This window comes from Elephantulus edwardii, unplaced genomic scaffold (genome assembly GCF_000299155.1).
Source record: "Elephantulus edwardii isolate Elephantulus edwardi_28Jun2011 unplaced genomic scaffold, EleEdw1.0 scaffold00352, whole genome shotgun sequence".
In the NCBI taxonomy this organism is placed as follows: domain Eukaryota; kingdom Metazoa; phylum Chordata; class Mammalia; order Macroscelidea; family Macroscelididae; genus Elephantulus; species Elephantulus edwardii.
In genome coordinates this window covers 983259-1007134 of record NW_006400102.1, presented here as the reverse complement: position 1 = coordinate 1007134, position 23876 = coordinate 983259, and the positions used below count along the sequence as shown (strand labels likewise).

Sequence of the window (23876 nt, the reverse complement as noted above, 5' to 3'; positions counted from 1 at the left end):
AGATGAAGTTTTGACCATCCTTGCCTCTAAAGAGCACCCTGGTGGCACTTCCTTCAAGACACATTTGTTCTTTTTCTAGTCCATGGTATATATACTATACTCCTAGCCAACACCATAGTCCAAAGATAGATCTTCTCTTGTTGTCTATATTCAATATTCAACTTTCAAATGCTTAGAAAGCAATAGAAAATATCATGGCTTGGATCAGGGGCACCTTACTCTTTAAATTGATCCTTGCTCTTTAGCACTTTAGAGCAGATTTTCCCTATAAAATATATCTAATAATGGATGTTGATTGTGAATTCAATTAAAATTAAATTATTGACAACTTCAGTCTTTTCTCCATCATGTTACCTATTGTTCCAGTGGTAACAGACTTTGTTTTCTTGAGGTTGAGATATAATCCATGATGAAGACTGTAGTCTTTGCTCTTCTGTAGCTACTTCTTCAAGTCTTCTTCCTTTCTTCAAGCAAGATTATGTAATCTGAATAACAAACACGACTTGTTGATGATTCTTCCTCTACTTCAGAAACCACATTTTTCTCCATATAGTCCAGATTCTTAAATTATTTTGTCAGCATACAAACTGAATAGGTGTGGAGAGAAGCTATAACTCTGATGCACATCTTTTCTGATTTTAAACTATGCAATGTTCTCTTATTCTGTTTGGGAAACTTATTCTTGGTCTATGTGTAGATTTCACATAATCTCAGTTAAGTGTTCTGGCCTGGGATTCTAATTATGTTATCTATAATTTGTTATGATCCATACTGTCAAATGCATTTCGTAGCAAATAAAACACAAGTAAACACCTTTCTGGTATCTCTCAGTCAAGATCTATGTGACATCAGCAATGATATTACATAGAACAAGAACCATAAATCTAACAGTAACAAGGATATTGTACCATGACCCTTTCTGAATCCAGCCTAAATCTCCAGCATTTTTCTGTCAGTGTACTGTTGCAGCTGTTTTTAAATGCAAGATTTTACTTGCATGTGATATTAATTTTATTGTTCTATAATTTCCACATTCTGTTTCTGTTGGATAAGCTTTTTTTCTTTGTATTGTAATTTTAGTCAAAGTTTACACAAAGGTTGAGTTTTTATTGATTTATCAATACACATTTCCCTTTCCCAATTCACTTTGTCATGCACTTCTTGCTCCATATTGTTGTTATACATACAATTTCTAATCACCCATTGCTTTCAAAAAGTCCTTCCCTTTGCCTATTCCAGCCATTCTTTTATTGTTCTCTTTCCTAGTCCATTGGATTTTTATAACAATTATCTTATGCAGTATTTGTCTTACTGGGTGGTAGCAAATGTGGTTGGACATATAGCTGTCCTGTTTCCTGAAACACCTCAATTGATACTCAATCAATTCCTGTAACTTTCTTTTTTACCAGTACCTTTGGTGCATCTTGAATTTCTTCCTTTAGTACTGTTGATTCTTGATTATATGCTACTTCTGAAATGTTACAGTGTCGACCAGTTCTTTTTGGTACAGTTGACTGTGTGCGTTCTTTCTAATCTTTTTTTGAGGCTTACTACATCCCTCGAGATTTTGTCCATAGCATCTTTCAGTATTGCACCTCAAGGCTTGAATTTGTTCTTCCATTCTTTCAGTTTGAGAAATGCTAAATGAGTTCTTCCCTTATGATTTTATAATTCCAGCTCCTTGCACATTTCATATAATACTTTGTCTTCTTGAGCTGTCTTTTGAAATGTTCCGCTCTCATACTTCCATATTCCTTCCCTTTGTTTGGCTGCGTTTTGTTCCATTGCAAGTTTCAAAGTCTTTTCTGTAAACAGTTTGGCATTTCCCCAAAAAGTTGTGCATATAAACCACATATGACTCAGCTAATCCACTACTAGGAATATACCCCAAGGAAATCAGAATTGAGACACAGACGGAGATTTGTACACCAGTGTTCACAGCAGCATTATTCACCATTGTAAGAATGTCGAAACAATCCAAATATCCAACCACAACCAAATAGACTGGGAAATTGTTTTACATTCACACAACAGAATACTATGCAGCACTCAAGAGCAACAGTTATGAAAAATGCTATATAACTTGGGAGAGGCTAGAGAGAGCATTATGCTAAGTGAACCAATGCAGTCTTATAAGGACAAATACTGCATAAGTCCATTATTGTAAAAATAGAAGGAGACCATTCCCACCAGCAAAGGATTCCAGTTTCTCCACAACCTCACGAGCATTTGTTGTTTGCTGCTCTTTAAATTTTACTATTCTTACTGGGGTGAGATGATATCTCATAGTTGTTTTCATTGCTAGAGATTTTGAGCATTTCTTCATGTGTTTGTTTGCCATCTGAATGTTTCTTTGGTGAAGTGTCTGTTCCGATCCTGTACCCATTTTTCAATTGGGTTGTTTACCTTTATCTTGCTGTGGTGCTCAAGTATTTTATAAATTCTAAATATAAGTCCCTTATCTGACATGTCATTACCAAATATATGGTGCAGCCACTCTGGAAGGCAATATGGCGCTTTCTCAGAAAAAATGCAAATAGAAATGCCATTTGACTCAGCAGTTCTACTACTGGGAATATACCCCAGAGAAACAATAACTGCCACCCAAGCGGATATATGCACACCCATGTTTATCACAGCTTTGATCACAATAGCAGAGAGTGGGAAACAACCTAAGTTCCCATCAACAAACGAATTGATAGAGAAGCTGTGGTATATTCACACAATGGAATACTACACTGCATTGAAAAACAAGGAGCTCAGGGAGCTCTGGTGGCCTAGTGGCAAGAAGCTGCACTGCAATCCCAGAGGCACATGGTTCAAATCCACCAGATGCTCTCCTGGAGAACGAGGGACAATCTCCTCCTTTACCAGTAAGATCTGCTTTGATGGTACACACACAAAAATAATAAAATAAAATTTTAAAGAAAGAAAAACAAGGAACTCATGAAATATTATACAAAATGAATGACCCTGGAGGACATTATGGCGAGTGAAAGATCTCAGTCACAACAGGACAAATACTGCATAGTACCACTGTTGTAAAACAGGATGACATCAGGGTTGGAGGGAGACTGAGACAGATAGGATAAATTATGTATACTGCATTGTTGCCAGGAGGGACAGGTCCTCGGAGAGGGACATCATGCTTGGGAGGGTGGAGGGACAGCACAGGAGGGGAAGACCCTCTATGAGATAGATTGATTCGGTGACTGGGGTAATCGGGATGGGTGTGTCAGAGGCAGTGCGGTTGGCGCAATATAGAGCAGGGTTTAGGGCTGTTGTGCATAGGGTCGCTATGAGTCACAAACGACTCAACGGCACATAACAACAACAGCATTGAAACAGATGAGAGAGAGAACTGTTTAAAAGGGATATATGATTAGGTATTATTGTCATGACAGGAGTCCAGAACAAAGGCTACATAGTGGATTGTATACCAATGAAAGAATTTTTCTTTTACTTTTCAAAGAGAAGAGCAAACTGGGGGGAGGTTGGGCAGAGGGGAAAGTGCAACAATGAATGATGGAAATCCAAAGTCTCTGTAAACGTTCATTAAAATTAATTAATTTTAAAAAACAAAACAAAAATAGAAGGACAACTAGTAAAACATATACAGGAACTCAAGAAGAGGGGAAAGAGGAGCAAAGAGGTGAGGATAGGTAAGGGTGAAACCACAGGGCTACACAGTTTGGTGAGTGGAGGGAGCCAGGACAGCAAATGGGAAGGATCTGAGCAAAAAGACAGGGTAATGACAGGCAAGGTCCAATGATGATTGATTTTATAAATTATAAGGTATGAGAATGATTGTATGAAACAATGTGAAAGAAGAATAGTGTGAAAAACAATGTATATTAACTTTGTAAGCAAACAGTTTTTTAAAAATGTAAAATAGAATGTATGTGAATGATTGTATAAAACAATGTAAATGAAAGATTGTATAAAGCACAATGTGTATGAATAAAACATAATGCAATTATTACGTGAAAGCCAATAAAAATATTTTTTTAAAAAATAAATTAAGGAGTTGAACTGAAGATTTCAAAGGGGCAGTGCGAGAAGACAAGGTAAAGTATTATAATGAAACGTTTAAAGAGCTGGAGTCAGGAAATCAAAAGGGCCAAACTCAGCATTTCTTCAGCTGAAGGAACTGAAGAACAAATTCACGCCTAGAGTACTTAAAGATGCTTTGAAGGGCGGTCTGGTGGCCTACTGGCAAGAAGCTGCATTGCAGTCCCAAAGGCGCTGTTTGAATCCACCAGATAATCCACTGGAGAAGGAGGGGCAATCTCCTCCTGTGCCAGTCGGATCTGATTCAGTGGTACAAAGAAAAATGAGGGGTTGGAGAGAAGGAGAGAAAGATTATTTGGGTAGAATATTAAATGATCCAGGAAGCATTAAAAGAAGATGGAAGGAGTATAAAGAGTCACTGTACCAAAAGGAATTGGCTATCAGAAGAATTTCATGAAACCATAACGTTCATAAGAGACAAACTGGGATCAAGCTTAAAAAGGCTAGTCCAAGGTATAAAGAGACTGCCAAATACAACCAGAAGTGCACAATCTAAAACTGATGAATGGGACATTCTAAAGATTAAATCCATGTGCACATCAAAAACTTTCCCCAATATGGTTAAAAGAAAACCTATCAACTGGGAACAAACATTTGGTAATACCATCTCAGACAAGAGTCTTATAACAAATGTTTAGAGAATACTCCTGGGCCTCCACAAGAAGAAAGACTGATAACGCAATTACAAAATAGGTGAAAGACATGGAAAGAATTTTCACAGAGGAAGATATTTGAATGGCAGACACAATGAAGAAATGCTCCAAATCAAGAGCCTGCTGTGGTGATGAAGAAAGAAGTTCAAGCTGCTCTGAAAGAATTGGCAAAAAACAAGATCCTAGGAATTGATGTTGTACCAATTGACATATTACAACAAATGGACATTTCCCTGAATACGCTCACCAAATTGTGTCAAAACATCTGGAGGACAGCTACCTGGTCAACTGACTGGAAGAAACCTGTATTTGTTCCCATTCCAAAGAAAGGTGACCCAACAAAGTGTGGAAATTACCAAACAATATCATTAAAATCACATGCAAGCAAGTTTCTGCTGAAAATTATCCACAAACAACTGGAACAGCACATCAGCAGAGAGCTGCCAGATGTGCATGCTGGTTTTAGAAGAGGCTGTGGTACTAGGAATATTATAGCTAATGTTGGATGGATCTTGTCTGAAAGCAGAGAATACCAGAGGCATGTCTATCTTTGTTTTACTGGCTATGCAAAGTCACTTGACTGTGTGAATCACAACAAATTATGGCTAACTCTAAGAAGAATGGGAATCCCAAAACATTTGATTGTACTTATGCAAAACCTATACTTGGACCAGGAGGCTGTCCTCAGAACAGAGCAAGGAAAAAATTGCATGGTTCAAAATTGGTAAGAATATACACCAGGAATGTGTCCTATCTCCATAACTTTTCATTCTTTATGCAGAACATATACAGGAGGCTGGGCTTTATGAGAAGGCATGTGGCATCAGGATTGGAGTAAGACTCATCAACAACCTGCTTTATGCAGATAACACAACCTTGCTTGCTGAAACTCAGGAGGACCTGAAGCACTTGCTGCAGAAGGTCAAAAGACTGCAGCCTTTAATAAGGATTGAAGCTCAACATCAAAGAAACAAAGATTCTCACCACTGGGCCAATTAATTGGTAGCATCATGATAGCTGATGAAGAGATTGAGACTGTTAACAGCTTTAGTTTGTGTGGGTCCACAGTCAACACTATTTGATACCAACTCACAGAAAATCAAAAGATGAATTGCATTGGGAAAGACTGTTGTCAGGAACTTCTCCAGAGTACTGAAGAGCAACAATATCAGTCTGGAGACTAAGGTGTACCTGATCCAGGCCATGTTGTTGTTGTTGTTATGTGCCGTCGAGTCATTTCCGACTCATAGCGACCCTATGCACAAAAGCCCTAAACCCTGCTCTATCCTGCGCCAACCGCACCAGGCCATAGTCTTTGCAATTTCTTGCTGTCAGAAAGCTGGACAATGACTAGGAATGATAGAAGCTGAATTAATACCTTTGAGCTGTGGTGCTGGAGAAGAGTATGACTGCTAGGAAAACAAACTGGTATGTCCTAGACAGGGAGAAACCAGGCTACTCCTTGGAGGCAAAGATTCTAAGGCTTCGTCTGACCTTCTTTGGGCATGTTGCAAGGAGTGGGAAGTCCTTGGAGAGGGACATGCTTGGGAGAGCAGAGGAAGAGAGGAAGACCCTCAATGAGATGGACTGATTCAGCAACTGGGGTAATAGGAATAGGTGTGTCAGAGAAAAAAAAAGCTTGGCTCAGGATTGAGCAGGGTTCAGAGCCATTATACAGTCGCTATGAGCCACAAACAACTCGTTAGCACATAACAACAACACAACAGCATGAGTAGTTGAGGTACATAGTTGTTCACTGTTCAAATCCACCAGCTGCTCCACAGGAGAAAAATTAGTAGTGTCCTCCTGTGTGATTTTCTGCCTTGGAAAATGCACTGGAGGTTCAGCTATGAGTTGATTCCAACTTCACGGTACTCAACCAAAATATGAGTAGTTGATGGTGTGTTCCACACTCAGCCCTTGGCCTGATTTTTACTGATGATGCTGTTTTTCTCCAAAGTCTCTTCCCAATGAAGTAGTCAATCTGATTCCTGTGGAGTCCATCAGGTTTAGTCCGTGTATATAGTCAATATTTATGTTTTTTGAAAAAATAGTTGCAATGAATCCTAGCAAATTCTCTCTGGAAAAGGTTGCCACAAACACGCACAAAAGCAAATAGGATAAGGTATAATAGTGAGCGAAGGTAGAAATAAAAACAGCCAAATACACTGTCTAGGAGTTACACTGCAAGTCCCTTTCTACGAGTGAGAAGGAACACCTCTCTAGGGACAGAGTTCCAGAATTTATGGAGTCGTCTTCCTAAGCTTAGCTTCTTTGCTTTCCCAATTAGTGGCTTTTTCTGACTGATTGTGAGAAGCAACTCTTTCTTTTATGTTGGTTACAGACGTTTTTAAGTTTGTGGTGGTTACTGTGCTTCCTCAAGGTTGTGGTGCCCCTAGTTCCAACTGCAGAACTACAGAGTAGGGAGGGGACACACACCCAAAGCTGTGGCCCTTGTTGCCAGTCCTAGTTGTTTTCCTGCATCTTCCTTAGACCCTTGTCTCCATGCTCACTTTGTTCCATCTGACACTAACAATTTGATCCAATCTTTCATCTTTGTTTTCAATTTATGTATTCCAATCACCAATTATTAATACATCTCAATTGCATGTTCCATCAATTTCATACTGCAAAATTGGTAGAGATAGTAAATTTTGTCATCTTTGGTTTTCCTTGTTGTTGCATATATTTGAATGTTGTTGTTGTTATGGGCCGTCGAGTCGCTTGCAACTCATAGCGACCCTATGTACAACAGCCCTAAACTCTGTTCTGTCCTGTGCCAATCGCACTGTCTTCGATTACCCCAATTACCCTAGTCAGTGAATCAATCCACCTCATAGAGGGCCTTTCCCCTCCTGCGCTGTCCCTCCACCCTACCAAGCATGATGTCCCTCTCCAAGGACCAGTCCCTCCTTACAACATGTACAAAGTATTTTAGGTGGAGCCTCAGATTCCTTGCCTCCAAGGAGCCGCCGGGTTTGACCCTTTCCAGGATGAATCTGTTTGTTTTCCTAGCAGTCCATGGTACCCTCAATACTCTTCTCCAGCACCACAGCTCAAAGGCATCAATTCTCCTTCTATCCTCCTTAGTCATTGTCTAACTCTCTGATGCATAACAGTGATTGCAAAGACCATGGCCTTATCAGACTGACCTTAGTCTCCAGTGAGACACCATTGCTCTTTAGTACTTTGGAGAGGTCCCTAACAGCAGACTTTCCCATCGCAATACATCTTTTAATTTCTTTCCTGGCTACTGGTGCCAAGAGTGTTGACTGTGGAGCCAAGCAAACTAAAGCTATAAACAATCTTAATCTCTTCACCATCCATCCTGATGCTGCCAGTTGGCCCAGTGGTAAGAATCTTTGTCTTCTTGACATTGAGCCTCAATCCATATTGGAGGCTGCAGTCCTTGACCCTCAACATCAAGTGCTTCAGGTCCTCCTCACTTTCAGCAAGCAGGGTTGTGTCATCTGCATATGGCAGATTGTTGATAGATCTTCCACCAATCTTGACCCCACATTCCTCCTCATAGAGCCCAGCCTCCCGGATAATCTGTTCTGCATATAGGTTGAAAAGGTATGGAGACAGGACACATCCCCTGGCATGCACCCCTTCCCAATTTTGAACCATGCAGTATTTCCTTGCTCTGTTCTGATGACTGCCTCTTGGTCCAAGTATAGGTTTCTCATTAGCATGATCAAGTGTTCTGGTATTCCCATTCTTCTCAGAGTCAGCCACAGTTTGTTATGATCCACACAGTCAAACGCCTTTGCATAGTCAATGAAACACAGCTACAGTATCCCTAGTACCAGGACCCCTTCTAAACCCAGCCTGGACTTCTGGCAGTTCTGTGCTGATGTGTCATTTCAGTCGTTTTTGCATAATCTTCAGTAGAATCTTGCTTGGATGTGAAATCAGTGAGATTGTTCTATAGTTTCCACACTCTGTTGGGTCACCTTTCTTTGGGATAGGAACAAATATAGACCTCTTCCAGTCAGTTGGCCAAGTGGTTGTTCTCCAGATTTCTTGGCACAACTTGGTAAGCACATCCAGGGCAGCATCTCTTAGCTGAAATATATCAATTGATATACCATCTAATTCTGGTGCCTTATTTTTTGCTATTTCCTTCAAAGCAACTTGAACTTCTCCCTTCATCACCATAGGCTCTTGATCATATGTTTTGTCATGAATTCTCCTGTGTCTGCCAATTCCTTTCGATACAGTGACTCAGTATATTTGAAAAATGTTGTATTAACAGGCCTTCCTTGTATGTGTAGGGATAGTATCCTGTCGTTCATTATACTTCAGGAGAGATCTTGAAATGCTCTTTTTGAGGATGAATGCCACACCATTCCTACTCAACTTGTCATTCAAATTGTGTTTCATACAATCATTCTCATACCTTATAATTGATAAAATCAATCGCCATTGGATGTTGCCCCATCATTACCCTGTCTTTTTGCCCAGATCCTTCCCATTTGCTTCCCTACCTCCCTCCACCCACCAAACTGTGCAGCCCTGCAGTTTCACCCCTACCTACTGTCACCCCTTTGCTTTCCCCTCCCCTCCTTGAGTTACGATATAGGTTTTACTAATTGTCCTATTTTTTTCAATAATGGTCTTATGCAATATTTGTCCTTATGAGACTGCATCAGTTCACTCAGCATAATTCTCTCCAACCTCTCTCAAGTTACGTAGTATTTTTTAAAATTGTTGCTCCTGAGTGCTGCATAGTATTCCACTGGTGAAAGTACCACAATTTTTCAATCCATTCAGTTGTGGTTGGACATTTGGGCTGTTTCCATTAAACAGTTCTTTTTATTCCAGTTGTTTCTGTTATGATGTCACTAATTTTATTTCTTACTTATGTCTTCACAATGCATTTAAGACCCAGCCCCAACTTTATATGTAATAATTCATTGGAATGACTCATAGATCACTAGAAATACCATTCCTACAGTTACAGTTTTAATTTAACAGGAAAAGATCTGGCTGAGTGGTCCTAGCTTAGAGCCTCGACATCTCAAGGGAGATGTCCTGAGCACAGATAGTTTCTTTCACCAAGAAGAAAACCCTTTAGCCAAGAAGTGCTCTGCAACAGCTCCTTTTCAGTGGGAACAAGAATGCCTCTTACCTGGGCAGCTCTTACAGTTTTCTTTTAGCCAGGATGGCTTTGTTAAGTCTGTTAAGCTCCTCCCTAGTGCAGCTCTCAGTTCTGCTCCTTTCTTCCCTGCACAGCTCTGAGCCAGGGACTAGGAGTTTCCAGCGCATGGCTTCTGTATCCAAAGGCAGTGGCATCACTCAGCTCATCCACTCGGAAGCCTTATGTAAGCCTCCGAGTTGCATTACCATGGACTCTGTTAACCTAGCCCACCCTGCAAAATTAACAGACTCTCAGAGACAGCCAACAACTTGCGAAACCTCCAAAGGTCATTTTCTGAAACCTTGGGGGAAAAGACCACACAAAAGTGTTTATAGCACCATAGGCTTGAAAGAACTGAAAAGGAAAGCTACGTAGGGGAGTGGGAGCTACATAGCCATGCCACATACCTGTGTTTACAAATAAATGTTTACAAATCTTATTTTAGACATGAATATATCCACTAAAACACAAACTGTAGTGGCAACAATTCTGCATACTTGAACGTTGGGAGTTCCCTGGGTTTTACTATACCCATATGTGTCCTGGGACATATTCCTGTTGCTTTTCTGTGTACTGGAAGCTGTTTGCATATGACACATTAATATACATTTAACCCCACATATAGGCTGCTGGTCCCTACTTCCACTCCTTCCTCCTGGCTTGCAGCTTGTTTTCATAGGAAGGTGTATAGATATCTGTGATGACTGGACAAGGTTGCTTGCCTCCCTTTTTCTCCCTCCTTTATTCTCCAGGCATTTGAAGGAGATCTCAGAGCTGCAGACTCAGCAGAAGCAGGAGATTGAGGCCCTGTACCACCGCCTGGGCAAGCCACTGCCCCCTAATGTGGGCTTCTTCCACACGGCACCTCCTACTGGCCGCCGGAGGAAAGCCAGCAAGAGCAAGCTGAAGGCAGGGAAGCTGCTCAACCCCCTGGTACAACAGCTCAAGGTCGTGGCATCCAGCACAGGTCGGCAGGAGCTCCTGGCTGGTCTCAGGGCAGGGCTGGATGGGAATGTGGGGTGAAGGATCCCAGTAAGCCTGGGAAGTTACGCTCAATGACATTGTGATATCTTCTAGACTCTAAATCCCCTTCATTTGGAGTTAAGAAAGAACATTGCTAGGCAGAGCATTCCTGGACCTCACATCATCTTGTAGAAAGGACAGATGCAAGGGCTTTTCAGAGGTGGGCTCCTACCCTCTGGGAGTATTTACAGGCCACTGGGCTGCAGTCTAATCTCAGACAGGTTCCTTCAGAGCTGAGAGGTGGTCTTAAGTGGCCCCTGCTGTGCACTGAGGGGTGCTGTGGAGGAGGGCCTGTTCCTAATCATCTACACTGGCTTTGACTGTGGGCAGTAAAGACAGGTGGGAGGAGGAGTGATGACATCCTGTGAGTAAGTCTACTGGCCTGGCCTCCAAGCTGCAAGAGCCCAGCCCCTTCATTTCAGGTCCCTTGCAAGCTTTCCTGTGGCTGCTTCTGCTCAACTGGCACAGCTCCAGAACTCCGGGCTGAAGCTTGAGTCCAGAACCAAAGTTCCTGAGCAATGCTGTTGTGTGTAGAGTGTTCCTCTTGGTGTTCCTGACCTGTGGGCCGCATTCATGAGAGGACACGAGTGATGAAACCTCAGTGCCAGTTCTAAAGCTAACAGAGGTGGTGTAAAAGGAGGCACTGTCTAAACCCAGTATTTGTATCTAGGTGTACATTACAGCAATTCACAGATTAAGAATCTCTGGCTTCACCTTTGTGACTCATGCAGTCTGTGATCACTAATCTTCCCAACATTCCAATATAGAAGAGATGACTGTGTGCCCATTGCATGCAGGTGACTCAGAAACTCACCAACAAGAGAATTTCTCCAAAGCCATTGAGCAAACAGCAGGAAGACACAGATGAGCACCATGCTGGTGTCCTGCCAGTGGCTCTCCATTGTGCCTGTCACCCTCTCTCCTCACCCAGGTCACTTGTCAGACTACAGCAGAGGCCTTCCTGCTAAGGACCCTGTCCAAGGGGGAGCAGGGCCTGCTGCAGAAAGCCCAGCGACACCCCCGGCTCCAGACCCGTGTGGCAAGGCCGTTCACACCCAGCAGCCCTGCTCCGTGAGAGCTTCCCTGTCTTCCGACATCTGCTCCAGCTTAGCCACTGATGGAGGCGGAGCGCATGGCCCAGGTGATTCCCAGCTTTCCACTCTCCAGCATGGGCTAGCCCAGGGCTTCATTGGTGTCCCCAGGAGCACGCCAGTGTAGAGGATAAAGCTGCAGCAAGGCTGTTGTGTGGCCACTTTAAAAATAGCAGTCTTAATAAAAAAAAATATAGCAGTCTTTGGATCTAAAGCATAGAATTGCCCAATCATCACCCAGTCTTACTGCAAGTGGCTCCCAGGGAGATCACTCTTGGCTGACACGACCTAGTGATGCAACCAGGACCCCGAGGTGTAGCCGAATGTCCAGGAGAGGAGTCAGCTAGGGGAGTCAGGCAGGACACCTCTGTCCATTTTGCCACAAAGGGTCCCAGCCAGCACGGTGTTAAACACCTAGGCCTTCCACTCAGGAAGGTGGCTAGAAGGTGGGCTAGGCTCTTGGACAAGAGATTGACCTTGAAGTGAAAACACTCTCTTTTCAGCGCTGCCATGGATGGTAGCAGCTGCTTGATAAAGTGCTCACCCACTCTCTTTACTGTTCTATCAAAAGAAACCTTGGTGATTCTGATGAAAGTGCCACCCCTCCCCCTCACCTCTGGGAGCTTGCTTTTCTTCTGCTCCTGCTGCCTCCTTTCCATTATGTGGTCAGTGGCTTTGATCCTCTGGGCTGGGCTAGAAGCAGCCATGGATGTTAAGTAACAAAGCTGATGTGACTGGTGGTATAGTAGGACATAGAGTCACAGTGACTTTTACTTGATAAGTGTCTTTTTGTTTTCTTCCTTTTATATTCATTTGCAGGCTGGACGGTTTCCCACCAAACGTCTGAGAGAGTGGCCTATAAATCTAGTAGCAAACCTCGTGCCCGATTCCTCAGTGGACCTGTGTCTTTGTCCATCTGTCTGTATTTGTTCTTTTGTATTTTATCACCTCCTATCCCTTGGTTTCTCCCCTTTTTCTATCTTCATTGGTACCTTTGATGCATTTGGCAGGTGCCTCCCCTTACTCAACCCCTCACATTGATCTCATCCATCACTATCAAGTGGCACAGCCCCAAGCCTCTTCCTTTGGATGATGGCATCCTTTCTGTCCTCAGAAGGCTTGTGCGCATGCTTCTGCTCATGCCTGGGCACCAAAGCATGTGCAGCCTTTTGGCTGGGGCACCCCATCTCTCAGACAAACCAAGGTCTTCTGTATTCTGTCACTCATTAATTTGATTTTTATTTTTTGTGTTGGACGTAGTTTTTTCTGTTGCAATTGTGGCCAAATATACATGTCCGCTGTCCCCAGTTCCAGCGACAACAAAAAGACAACCCCAACCATCTCTAGACGCATGGTGTTTTTCACACATGTTTGGACTATGAAGACATGCATGTAGCAAGCCGATACAATTCTAGAAGGTCACTGGAGGGTATAACTTCCGTACCAGGGCTGTATTACAACAACCTACAGTACTGTGTCTTCTATTGCCCCACTCCCTGCATGTGGAAATGCTGAGAGGATGGTGCTCCAGCTAGGACACCCCACATCAGCTGTCCCTTTGTAGGACATCTAACCACTACCCATCCTCTCAGTGACTGTCTGTTTTTTCTGCCTCTAACAGTTGTGATTGACAACCTAGATCCACGCTCTTCTCCAGAAGCGTGCCACCCCTTCACCTCCATGTCTTCTAGCTGGAGCACTTCACTCGGTCTATTTTCCTGTGACCTCATGTGACCTTAGAGACGAAGTCAATTAAGCAGTTCCTCAAAAGTCTTCTGAACCCAATACCCATCTTCTTCAGATACTTTGGAGCATCCCAGTTATTCTATTTTTAACAGTAGTCCCTATGTGGGACTATTCCTAACTGTGGTGTTGATTTTTTTTAACCCTCAGAGCAATTGTCAAATGACTCCAAAGTTGAGCTTTTTAACAATTGGGTGGACATGCTGGTTTGGGGCGCATGGCTTTTTGCTGTACAATAAAGGTACATTGTCCTTGTGGGACCCAGAGGCCATGTCCACAGCAGACACCATGAGTTAAATGTGCATTCACATCTACCTGGCCACCTCATCTGAGTCCACATGGCTCATCATCCTCCAGGCTGGACAGATCAAAGGCACAAGGGCCACTTAGAAATGCTTTAGAAAGCACTAACACTTCCATGTTGACTTCTTATCCAACGTACTGGGTGCCCCATGTGAGCAGCTTTTGATTGTGTCTTAGCAAAGTTGTGGGAAGGGATAGAGAGTCCTTGAGTGCAGTGTTCTTGGAAGCCCTTTGCATCACAGCCTTGGCTCAGCACCCAATACTTGTGTTCCACTCCAGTGGCTGAATACCACTCTTGTTGGCCTGGCTGTTAGGCCTCCCACGCTCCAGGGCTTTTTCTTTTTCAGTAGTAGCTGGAATTTGGGCTGTCCTTCTGCTGAGTGCCTCCTTGGCCTCCATGAAAACAGGAAAGATGGTCCCTTTCCCAGGAATATTTGGGAAAAGTGCCCACAGGGAAAACATGATGCTGCTGATCTTGTCACTCACCACTTTTCCATTCACACTGTTTTAAAGATTTTTTTTTTCATTGTTTACTAGTCACTACCATTCTAAGATTTAAAAATAATAAAATAATGAGACATTCATAATCATTCCCTCACTGCTGTCTGTGAACAGGAAGAAAGGAAGGGGAAGGCAGGGTATGGTCCGGGACAAGGCTGCTGACCCTGGAGGCTCCTCGAGTACCAGGCAGCCTTTAGACCTTGCTTAGTGATCTGAAGGAGCTTTGGTGGCATAGTGCATAGGGAGTTGCACTGCTGGTGTAAAGACCTCTCTGACAGTTCAAATCCACCTCCTGCTCCAAGACAAAAAGACAGTCAGTCTCCTCCTGTGTGATTTTTAGCCTTGGAAACCAGAAGAAGGGTCAGTTTGAATTGGTTCCAAGTTGACAGCTGTGAGTTTAAACAGAGTGATCCGATGTAGATCTCATGGTGCTGCTGCTGGCTTCCATATCTTAGCCTTTTAGGGGCACATCCTTGCTGAGGTCTTATTCTCTGGCAGATGGTGTTCCTTCACTGGGTACCTTTTATGTACTGCCTTGTAGACTCAAGCACTGGGATTTGGTCCATAGGCCAGAAGCCCTTTTTTACAGTGCTGTGTCTCTGGCATGCCACAGCTCCCTGCCCTCTACACTGTGAGAGTTAAAGGCTTCATGGAGCCACTTTTTGCTGCTCTGGCACTGACCAAGGATGGGACTTCAAAAGAAGGGAGATAGTGACTTGCCTCAGGTCTTCACATCTGTGAGAATAATGAGCACCTATATTAAAACTCTGGAGCCCTCAGTTTCAGGGAAGTTCGTTTAACAGCCAGGGTGATATGGCAGAGGGCCTCAGGGTTGAATTAAATTGAAAAAAGCAAGAGGAAGAGGGCATTCAAGATAGGGCAGAAAGAGTAAAGACTTGGCATTGTAGGAAGGACCACGTTATTCCAAGGCTTTGTCCACAAGTCAGAGAAGCTGACAAAGTGCACTTGGCAGATCTAGAACAACTCCATAACATTTTCTGTTAACTGTCCTATTGTGTGGCACCCCCGCTTTCTGAAAAAGAAAAGACACTGTGAAACAAAATTCTCAATCCAAAGTAGGAAAAACTCATGGCTTCAGGAAACACAGAGATGAAATCACTTGGACAGAAGGTTAAGGCTGGATCAGAGGAGGCTAGGACTGGCAGGTGCCTTTGGGGTGGAGGCCTCAGGAGCTGAGCCAGGCCCTCATCAAGAGATGAGGAGAGCTGTTTCTTCTGTCCAGATGGGCCTACAGGGTAGTTAGAAGATAGTGAGAAAGCTTGCAAGTAGCAAACAAGAAAGGCAGGACAAGTCAGGAAGATGCAGCCTTCAGCCAGCCACCACAGCCATGTAGCCGCTCCTTTATGACCTCAGTCTTGTGTTGCTTGGGCCTTATGATGATGACTCCTGAACAAGACCACTCCATGGTGGTTAGAGGAGACGGGGGCAATTCAGGCCCACCGTGTCCTGAAGATATGAGGTACAGGAGTGAATCCTGAATTGTTTATGTCAGTCAGATCAGCAGCTTTGGTCGGACTTTTTTGGTTCTCCCTTATTGTATCTCCCATTTAACGAGAGCTGATGTCTCTCCAGCCCTTGACTGTATATAGAAAACATTTAATATCATTTTATATCATATGTCTATTAGCAGCATTCATAGATGCTGCTTATCTGTCATTGCTGGAGCTTTGTATGTGGCTAAGATATTGAATAGGCTTCTGCAGAGATTTCAGACTAGGAAGAAAAGCCTGATTGTGTGCTTCTGAGAACCAATCAGTGAAAGCTCTGTGAATCTTAGCAGCTGAGGCTACACGTGATCATGGAGATTGTGTGAGACTGGGTAGAACTGTTTTTTCTGTTGTACATGGAGTTGCTATGAATTGGGACCTGGCTGGATACACATGGCAGCTCCAGAGGATTCTTATGTTCTGGGACCTCCTTCCTATACCCTTCTGCTTCCCTCCTGTGCTTGATTCCTGCTCTGAGCAGTATCAGTCTGCTCAGGAATGGTCTCTCTGTGAAGACTAGAGAGCATATCAGTGAGGGGCCTCTAAATTCTTTCCTAGACCTTTGTACAAAGGCCTCCTGGGCCAAGAAGGATGAATGGGGAACTAGCTTACAAGTGCACAACCTTCCATGTCTCTCACACCTCAACTTACAGCCCTGGTGCACGTGGGCATGACCTTCAATGTGTGGGGCCTCTGTGAGAAAATCGATTTCCCAGAGCCATGTGGTAACTGGGCCTGGGGCTGACAAACTTCCCCAAATCCTGCCCAAGATTGGTGATCCTTCCCCAAATTCTACTAAATAAAGGCACATAATAGGCCTTTGGTACTGTACCAGAAATCAACATTCATTCACTAACCTACCCAGTTCAAAGATAGAGCCATTGGAGTTGACCCTTCATTGTGGAGATAGAGGAGGAAAGCACAAGTTCTTTGAGTTAGACAGTAGCCTTAAGAGTGAGCTGGGACTGAGGTTTCTCAAGATGCTGTTCCCTTGCTGTTCCACAGTCTAAACTTCATCTACATCCTAACATTGGTGTTGAAAGCAAGCATGATCACTTGCTCACAAACTGCCCCACTTTCTAATCTGCCTGGGTCAGATGTACCCTATTTGGAGAACTCTTGTTTGCTGAATCTTCTGTACTCCCAGCCAGGGTTAGGCCTGGTGTTCAGGCAAAGATAGGGCAGAGCTAGCTACCAGCACCAAGAAGAACCTTCTGTTGAATGGCCTCACTCTGAAGGGCTGAGTGGAGGGCCGAGTGGAGCAGGGACCCACCTCACAATTGCATGTACTGAGATTTAAATGGCCTGTGGTTTTCCTTTGGGGCCAACAGCCAGAAGCAGGACCTCTTTGAGCATACTTGTTGAATAGGTCTTCTCCTGACATCCACTGGACAAGACATAGACTTAGACTTCTTGGCCCAGGAGTGGTACTGACTGCAATCTCTGATATGAGCTAACCTTTCTCCAAGGAGCTGGACATGATTGCCTCTCCCACCCCAGTGCCTGAGCCATTGTGGGGAGCATGAACTGAGATTCTTTTGGGTCATGAAACATCTCCACTCAGGGCATCAGTATACCCTACAAGAAGTTTCTGTATTTTCCAATGGAAACTTAAGTGGCTACTGTATTGGTGGAAATGATTATGTTTCATAATTATTGGCTCATTTTCCCCCCTTTTTTACTTTCTGCCTAGTGGACTATGGCATCATTTTGTAGGAGCCTATAGGGTGTTTATACTGGTGGGAAGGAGGCATATCTCAGGTGAGATTTCCAGCCAGAGCTCTTCCTAGTGGGAGATATCCATGGCAGAGCCCTGACATATGGTTCCTGGCTCTAAACTCAGCATGAAAATGCCTCCCAGTTTATGTGTATAAAGCTGTTGGGGTCATTTTGGCCTGTGCCACTGATCATCCTGTGCACAGGGAAGGGCACTCCCACCTCTGTCAGCTCTGTGGCCTGTTGAGCCCCTTGATCTGCTCAGCTTTGCCCATGGGCCAGGGTATCCAGTGGTGGTTCTGGTAGAAGCTGGCCCATAATGGAGACTGGATGCTGGATGCCAGGCTGCTTCAGCCAGTGCAGTGAGATTTCTTCAGAGCTGTCTGTTCTTGACCATACCAGCTAGAAAAAACAGCACCGCAGAAAGTCCAGCGGATGTGGGTATTCAGCCTGGGCCTCAGCATGCCCAGGCCAGTAGATGTTCCGTTTCAGCCTGTAAGATGCAAGCCACAGCTGCCCATCCACACTGCACTCAGGCCCAGAGCGTACCTGTCATTCCTAGTAGGGTCTTCTATTATATGGACTTGCACAGGCTGGGGATCTACCTCCTCTTGCTATCACTGGCATGTCTGGTAGCTCCTGCCTGGTCCTGTACTTCCCTGGTCTATGGGATTCCTCATTTCTCCCCAAATAAGTCTCAGAATAAAAAGGATAGTCTTCTCAGTCTGAAGGAATGTGGGTAGGTAGGCATTCAGAACATGGGGTCCTAGTCTACTGAGTATGGGATGAGATGCACATTTACAGTGTGAGCTCTGTCTTTGGTAGCCCCCTCCTTTGAGGGGGCCTGGGGTAAAGTGGGTGTTATGGTGTAGATTTTGTCTCAGGGAAGCAAAGACCCCTACACAAGTGGTTATGAAGTGGGTGTTCACAAATGTTGTGTGAGCCCTTGTTAAGAGTTCAGGGCAGACCCTTGGTACTAGGAGGCCCTGCTGGGTGACCAGGGGAAAGTTGGAGCCCATTTCTGATTGTCCCCTCTATCACCCCTTCCCTGCACACTGTAAGTCTGCAGGTGGGTATTGCCATTTACATCTTGTGAAAAATTGGTGTGTTGTTGTTTTGTGCCATCAAGTCAGAACCAGCCCATAGCTGACCCTCCAGTGGATTAGAGGCAATGGATTGCATGGAAGGAGATTGCCTATCCTTCTTCCACGGAGCAGCTGGTGGATTCAAACTGTGTCTTTGGGTTGGCAGTGCCAGCAGAGCTCCCATATATGTCATGTGTGCTTTAATAGTCCATTTACTACAGCTGACAGAGTTGGGAATTTAGGTACCCCTTTGTGTCACCTAGACAGCAGAAGGTGGCTCCACATGTGGGGCTCAGGACTATTTGATAGGCAGTCACACCTGAGATAAGTAACACTCAAATTTCCCAACACGGTGACAGGGCTGATTGAAGTGAGTCTTCCAAGGTACTGGACTGGCCTCTGCCCTGCAGAACAATGTATCCTTTTAGACTTGGCCACCTGCAGCATGAGGCTCCGCAGCCAGACATGCCTGCGCCTGGTCCACCCAGGGTCCCCCTTGGGGACTCTATCATGCTTTTTCCCTGCCTCAACTAATGAGGCTCCTAAGAGCTTTCTGTCTGAAAGCCAAGCATTGCTCTCCCCCACCCCGCAAAAAAATGCTTCTAGAGAAACTTTAAACTGAAGCTTGAAAAGCTTGAACTTGACATCTGTATGTCCTCAATAAAGCTTGAATTAACCACACTAATTTAGGCTTGGGGCTGCCCAATCCATTCAGGCCGGGTGGGGGTGGGGGGCGGGAGTTTCCTCTCTCTCTGAACTGCTGACTTTTTGTCTATTCTTCCTTGCATAAGGATAACTTTTATTTAAAGTATGGTAGCTTGCCCCAAAAATATGGACTGTCCGCCTAACCGTATTGTCTTGTTTCATTTTTTTTTCCCCTTGCAGGGTCAGCCCTGAAACGTCTCTGCCTAGGCAAAGAGCACAGCAGTCGTAATTATCTGGTTTCTTAGCCCCTTGTACTCTGTCCATCGCATGGGCTTCATGTGGCTGTTGTACACTAAAGCCCCTCCAGCCTGGAAGCGTGAGGGCAGAGTTGACCCATGTGGTGACTGTCCTGGGCCTCCTTCTACCAACTTCTGTTTGTGGAGCAGCTTCCCCATGCTCCCTACATCCCTTTGCACCCCCATTGCTCCTGGTATTCAAACTCCCCACTTCACATCTGCCAGGCTCATCCTGCTTCAGAACATCCTTAGATTCCCCAACACTAGTTGCTTCCTTCGCCCAAAACTTGGGAATACACATTTCCTTGCTTAAGCTGAACACATCCTCTGAAGGAACACTGCCTGAGTCCTGTGGGGGTTAGTCCACGTGGGCCTCTTACTCACCTCCCTGCTTGCTCTCTCTCACTTCCTCTCCTTTCCTTCAGGGCTGAAATTCCTTTGCATTTGTAAGGTTTCATGGGTTTTGTGTCTGTGCTTTTTCATTGTCATCCACTAAAAAAATTATTTCCGAACAATTGTTTGAAGAGATGGTCATTATTTGTTTAATGTGGAAAGTTGAAACTCTGACTTACTCAAAATTGGAAACCAGAAACCGTGTGGAGGGTGTGGTTGTGAATGTGAGTATATGGTGATGTGTATAGGTAGACACAAGGAAAGTCCTTTTTTGGTCTTGAAATCTTTCCATGAGCCAGCCCCACAGTCCAGCATGCAAAGTAGCCTCCTAGCCTTTGGGATGGCCTGGTTTCCCCACCTTTCTCCTGTTTCCCATGGCACTCAAGTATACAGGCTTCAGTCATTGGTACCCAAGTTATACTGTTCCCAGCTGCCAAGTACTGAGTCATAAATTCCAAACAGCCCTCTCATAGAAATCCATAAAATTATTTGAGATAATTGTTTAATCTTAAACCAAAAATATCCCCTAAAGTCTTAAAACCAAATACTGATCTAACTTAATTAGAGAGAAAAACAAAAGCCACCTTGGTTTGCCTTGACCATTGTGTAGAATCAAGGTGACAGCAGCAGTTGGAAAGAGTAGAAATGAGCCTTAGGGTGCAATGAGTTTATATTGGGGGGGCAGGAACAGTTGAGTAAGGGAATGAGAAAGGTGGCCCAACTTTAAGAATATATTCAAATCTTACTGAATTGTACATGTAGAAATAGTTGAATCACTGTATGTTTTCCTGTGCATAGTCTCAACAACAAAAAACCTAACTTGACTGCATACAGTCAAGTGTCTTCCCTTAGGCCCCCAGGGAAAGCTATTAGTCAGTTTTGACTCAATGACGATGAGTTTGGGCTTTTGTGTTCTTAGATCTCTACAAGCTGGTGGTTTCTCTTCTTGGGTCCATGGCCCACTCACTGCAACTCCCAATCAGATGTGTGTCTAGCTGTGCACAGGGACCCAATGCACCAGAGTGGAGGCTGAGGCTAAAATGAGAGAACCATACCCCCTATTTTTATCCAAGCAAGGACGCACTGGTGCTGCCTGCCAGTAGAGGGGTAAGACTTACAACTGTAGACATGCACCACTATATCCAAAACAGTGTCAACCCTCAATCCAGACCACCTCTTGAAGCAAGATGTTGCCTGACCTAAGTGAGACCATTGTTTCCACCATCATGTAAGAATGACAAGAGCTGGCCAAATGTGAGGGCATATGTGAGGCATAACCAACCCTGGCCTATGTGTGACTCCCTAGGATCCTCCACAAGCAGCCTGGTCCCAGGCCCCGAGGTGGACTCTCAGCAGGCCCAAGTGAATAATAGCAACAACAAAAAGGGCACCTTCACAGATGACCTGCACAAGTTAGTGGATGAGTGGGCATGCAAGACTGTGGGCACTGCACAGCTGAAACCATCACTCAACCAGCTGAAGCAGACTCAGAAGCTGCAGGACATGGAAGCCAAGGTAGGCCTGGCCCCCTCAGCCAGTAAATCACCTGCTGTAAGTGGGGCCAGGGGAGGGAAGGGGTCCCAGAACAACATTAATAACAAGCCCATCACCTGCATTTTGCTGAAATCATACCCTTAATTTTGCAAACTCTGCAATAGTTACATGCCTTCGTTTTCCCAAGGGAATATGAAGTAATCTGCCTTTGTTTGACAGGTCAAGAGCCTAATTGAAGGGCAAAGAGAGTAAGCCCAAAAGTGCAACCCAAACAACATCCTTGGCATGACTTTGTGGACCTACAGGAGCTGGAGGCAGCTAGATTAGAGTTCAGGCTCATGTGTGACTTCCCTTCAAGTTCCTTACCTTTGGTCTGATGGAAATTTCTAGCTCTTCTCAGTCATAACCCAGAATTATATGTTCCAGTGTCAGGTCAAGTGCTGTGCTAATTATTATTTGTTTAGGGTTTTTATATTCATGTTCATGGTTGAATGGCCAATGTTTTCCTTTCTCAATGCCCTGAGACTTTGTACTATAATGGGTGCTTGCTTAAACAAGGGTCGTACTGAGTTCAAAATCCCCATGCAGATGTCCTTCTTTCTCTATTTTCTGAGGAATTTTGTACAAGATTCCTTTTCTTCTTTATTCGGTGAAATTCATTTCAGCCATCTGAACAGAGGTGCTTTTTATTTTGTTTTCTTTTACTTTTTTTAAGTGTGAGAAACAGTCCCATACAATTTTTTATTCTGAAAAATTTCCAACAGAAAAGTTGAAAATTACGGTGAACACCTATATGATCACTACTACACTCTGTAATTGATATTTTGTTCTTTGTTTTATCTGACATCCTTAATCTTTTGAGGATAAAATTTTCATTACAGATTCAGCTTCTTTTAGTACCATTCTAAGCTCTCCACACACACTCTCCCAGAACCTTCTGACTTACTAACTTTTGCTGGGATAATGTTCCTTTGATTTTGTCTAGTGGCTAATGCTTTGTTGTTGTTGTTGTTATTGATTGCCTTCAAGTCGAGCAGAACTCATAGCAACCTTATGAGCAAAAGGCCTGAAACCCCTCTACAGCTGTCAACATTTATCAAAGTTCATAGAGTTTCCGAAGGCTTGTTGTTTAGGAAGTGGATGCCACTCCTGCTAGCTTCTCTATATTCAAGCACGATGTTCAGCATCTCTTCTGACATCAGTTTTTATGTTTTTTTTCTTTACTGTCTTTTAAATTACCCTTTCATGTGTGATGTGATTGCACAACTTGTCTGGTCTTCAGTCATTGTTGTTCATTGTGTCAAATCTATTCTTCAAATTATTTTTAAATTTACTTGGGATACCAAAAAGCACAATACACCTTCTTTTCCAATGTGCATGGAACATTCTCCAGAACAGACCACATTCTAGGTCATAAGGCAAGCATCAACAAATTCAAAAACATAGAAATTATACAAAGTGTCTTCTCAGATCACAACGCCACAAAATTAGAAATTAATAACAAGAGAATAAAGGAGAAAAGATGATGCATTTGGAAGCTGAACAACAACTTGTTTGAACACGATTAAATACTGCTATTCTACTAGCCTCAGGAGTAACTATTACCTGAGCCCATCACAGCCTTATAGAAGGAAATCGAAGCCAAATAATTCAAGCCTTATCCATTACTATTTTAGTAGGAGTATATTTCACCCTACTTCAAGCATCCGAATATTATGAATCATCATTTACAATTTCAGACGGCGTATACGGCTCAACATTCTTTACAGCAACAGGATTTCACGGCCTCCACGTAATTATTGGTTCCACATTCTTAACCATTTGTTTATTCCGACAACTTAAATTCCACTTTACATCCAGCCACCATTTTGGATTTGAAGCTGCAGCCTGATATTGACATTTCGTTGACGTAGTATGACTATTCCTATACGTATCAATCTATTGATGAGGATCTTACTCTTTTAGTATAACCAGTACAGCTGACTTCCAATCATCTAGTTTCAGAATACCCTGAAAAAGAGTAATAAACCTAGTATTTTCAATAGCAATCAGCACTATGATCGCATCTCTACTAGTCACCATTGCATTCTGACTCCCCCAGCTTAATATTTACTCAGAAAAGTCAACACCCTATGAATGTGGCTTTGACCCTATAGGATCAGCACGCCTACCTTTTTCCATAAAATTTTTCCTAGTAGCAATTACATTCCT

General features: G+C 43.7%; 1 protein-coding gene across 1 annotated transcript in view; it reads left to right on the top strand.

Annotated features, from left to right (window-relative positions):
* The window catches only part of WNK2 (WNK lysine deficient protein kinase 2), a 527139-nt gene that overhangs the window by 327329 nt on the left and 175934 nt on the right, over positions 1–23876 (top strand). The window contains exons 21-25 of the mRNA XM_006901945.1: positions 10620–10834; positions 11822–12031; positions 12801–12899; positions 19723–19767; positions 21478–21722. Of these exons, the coding sequence (XP_006902007.1) occupies positions 10620–10834; positions 11822–12031; positions 12801–12899; positions 19723–19767; positions 21478–21722 (814 nt within the window). The remainder of the gene's footprint in view (positions 1–10619; positions 10835–11821; positions 12032–12800; positions 12900–19722; positions 19768–21477; positions 21723–23876) is intronic.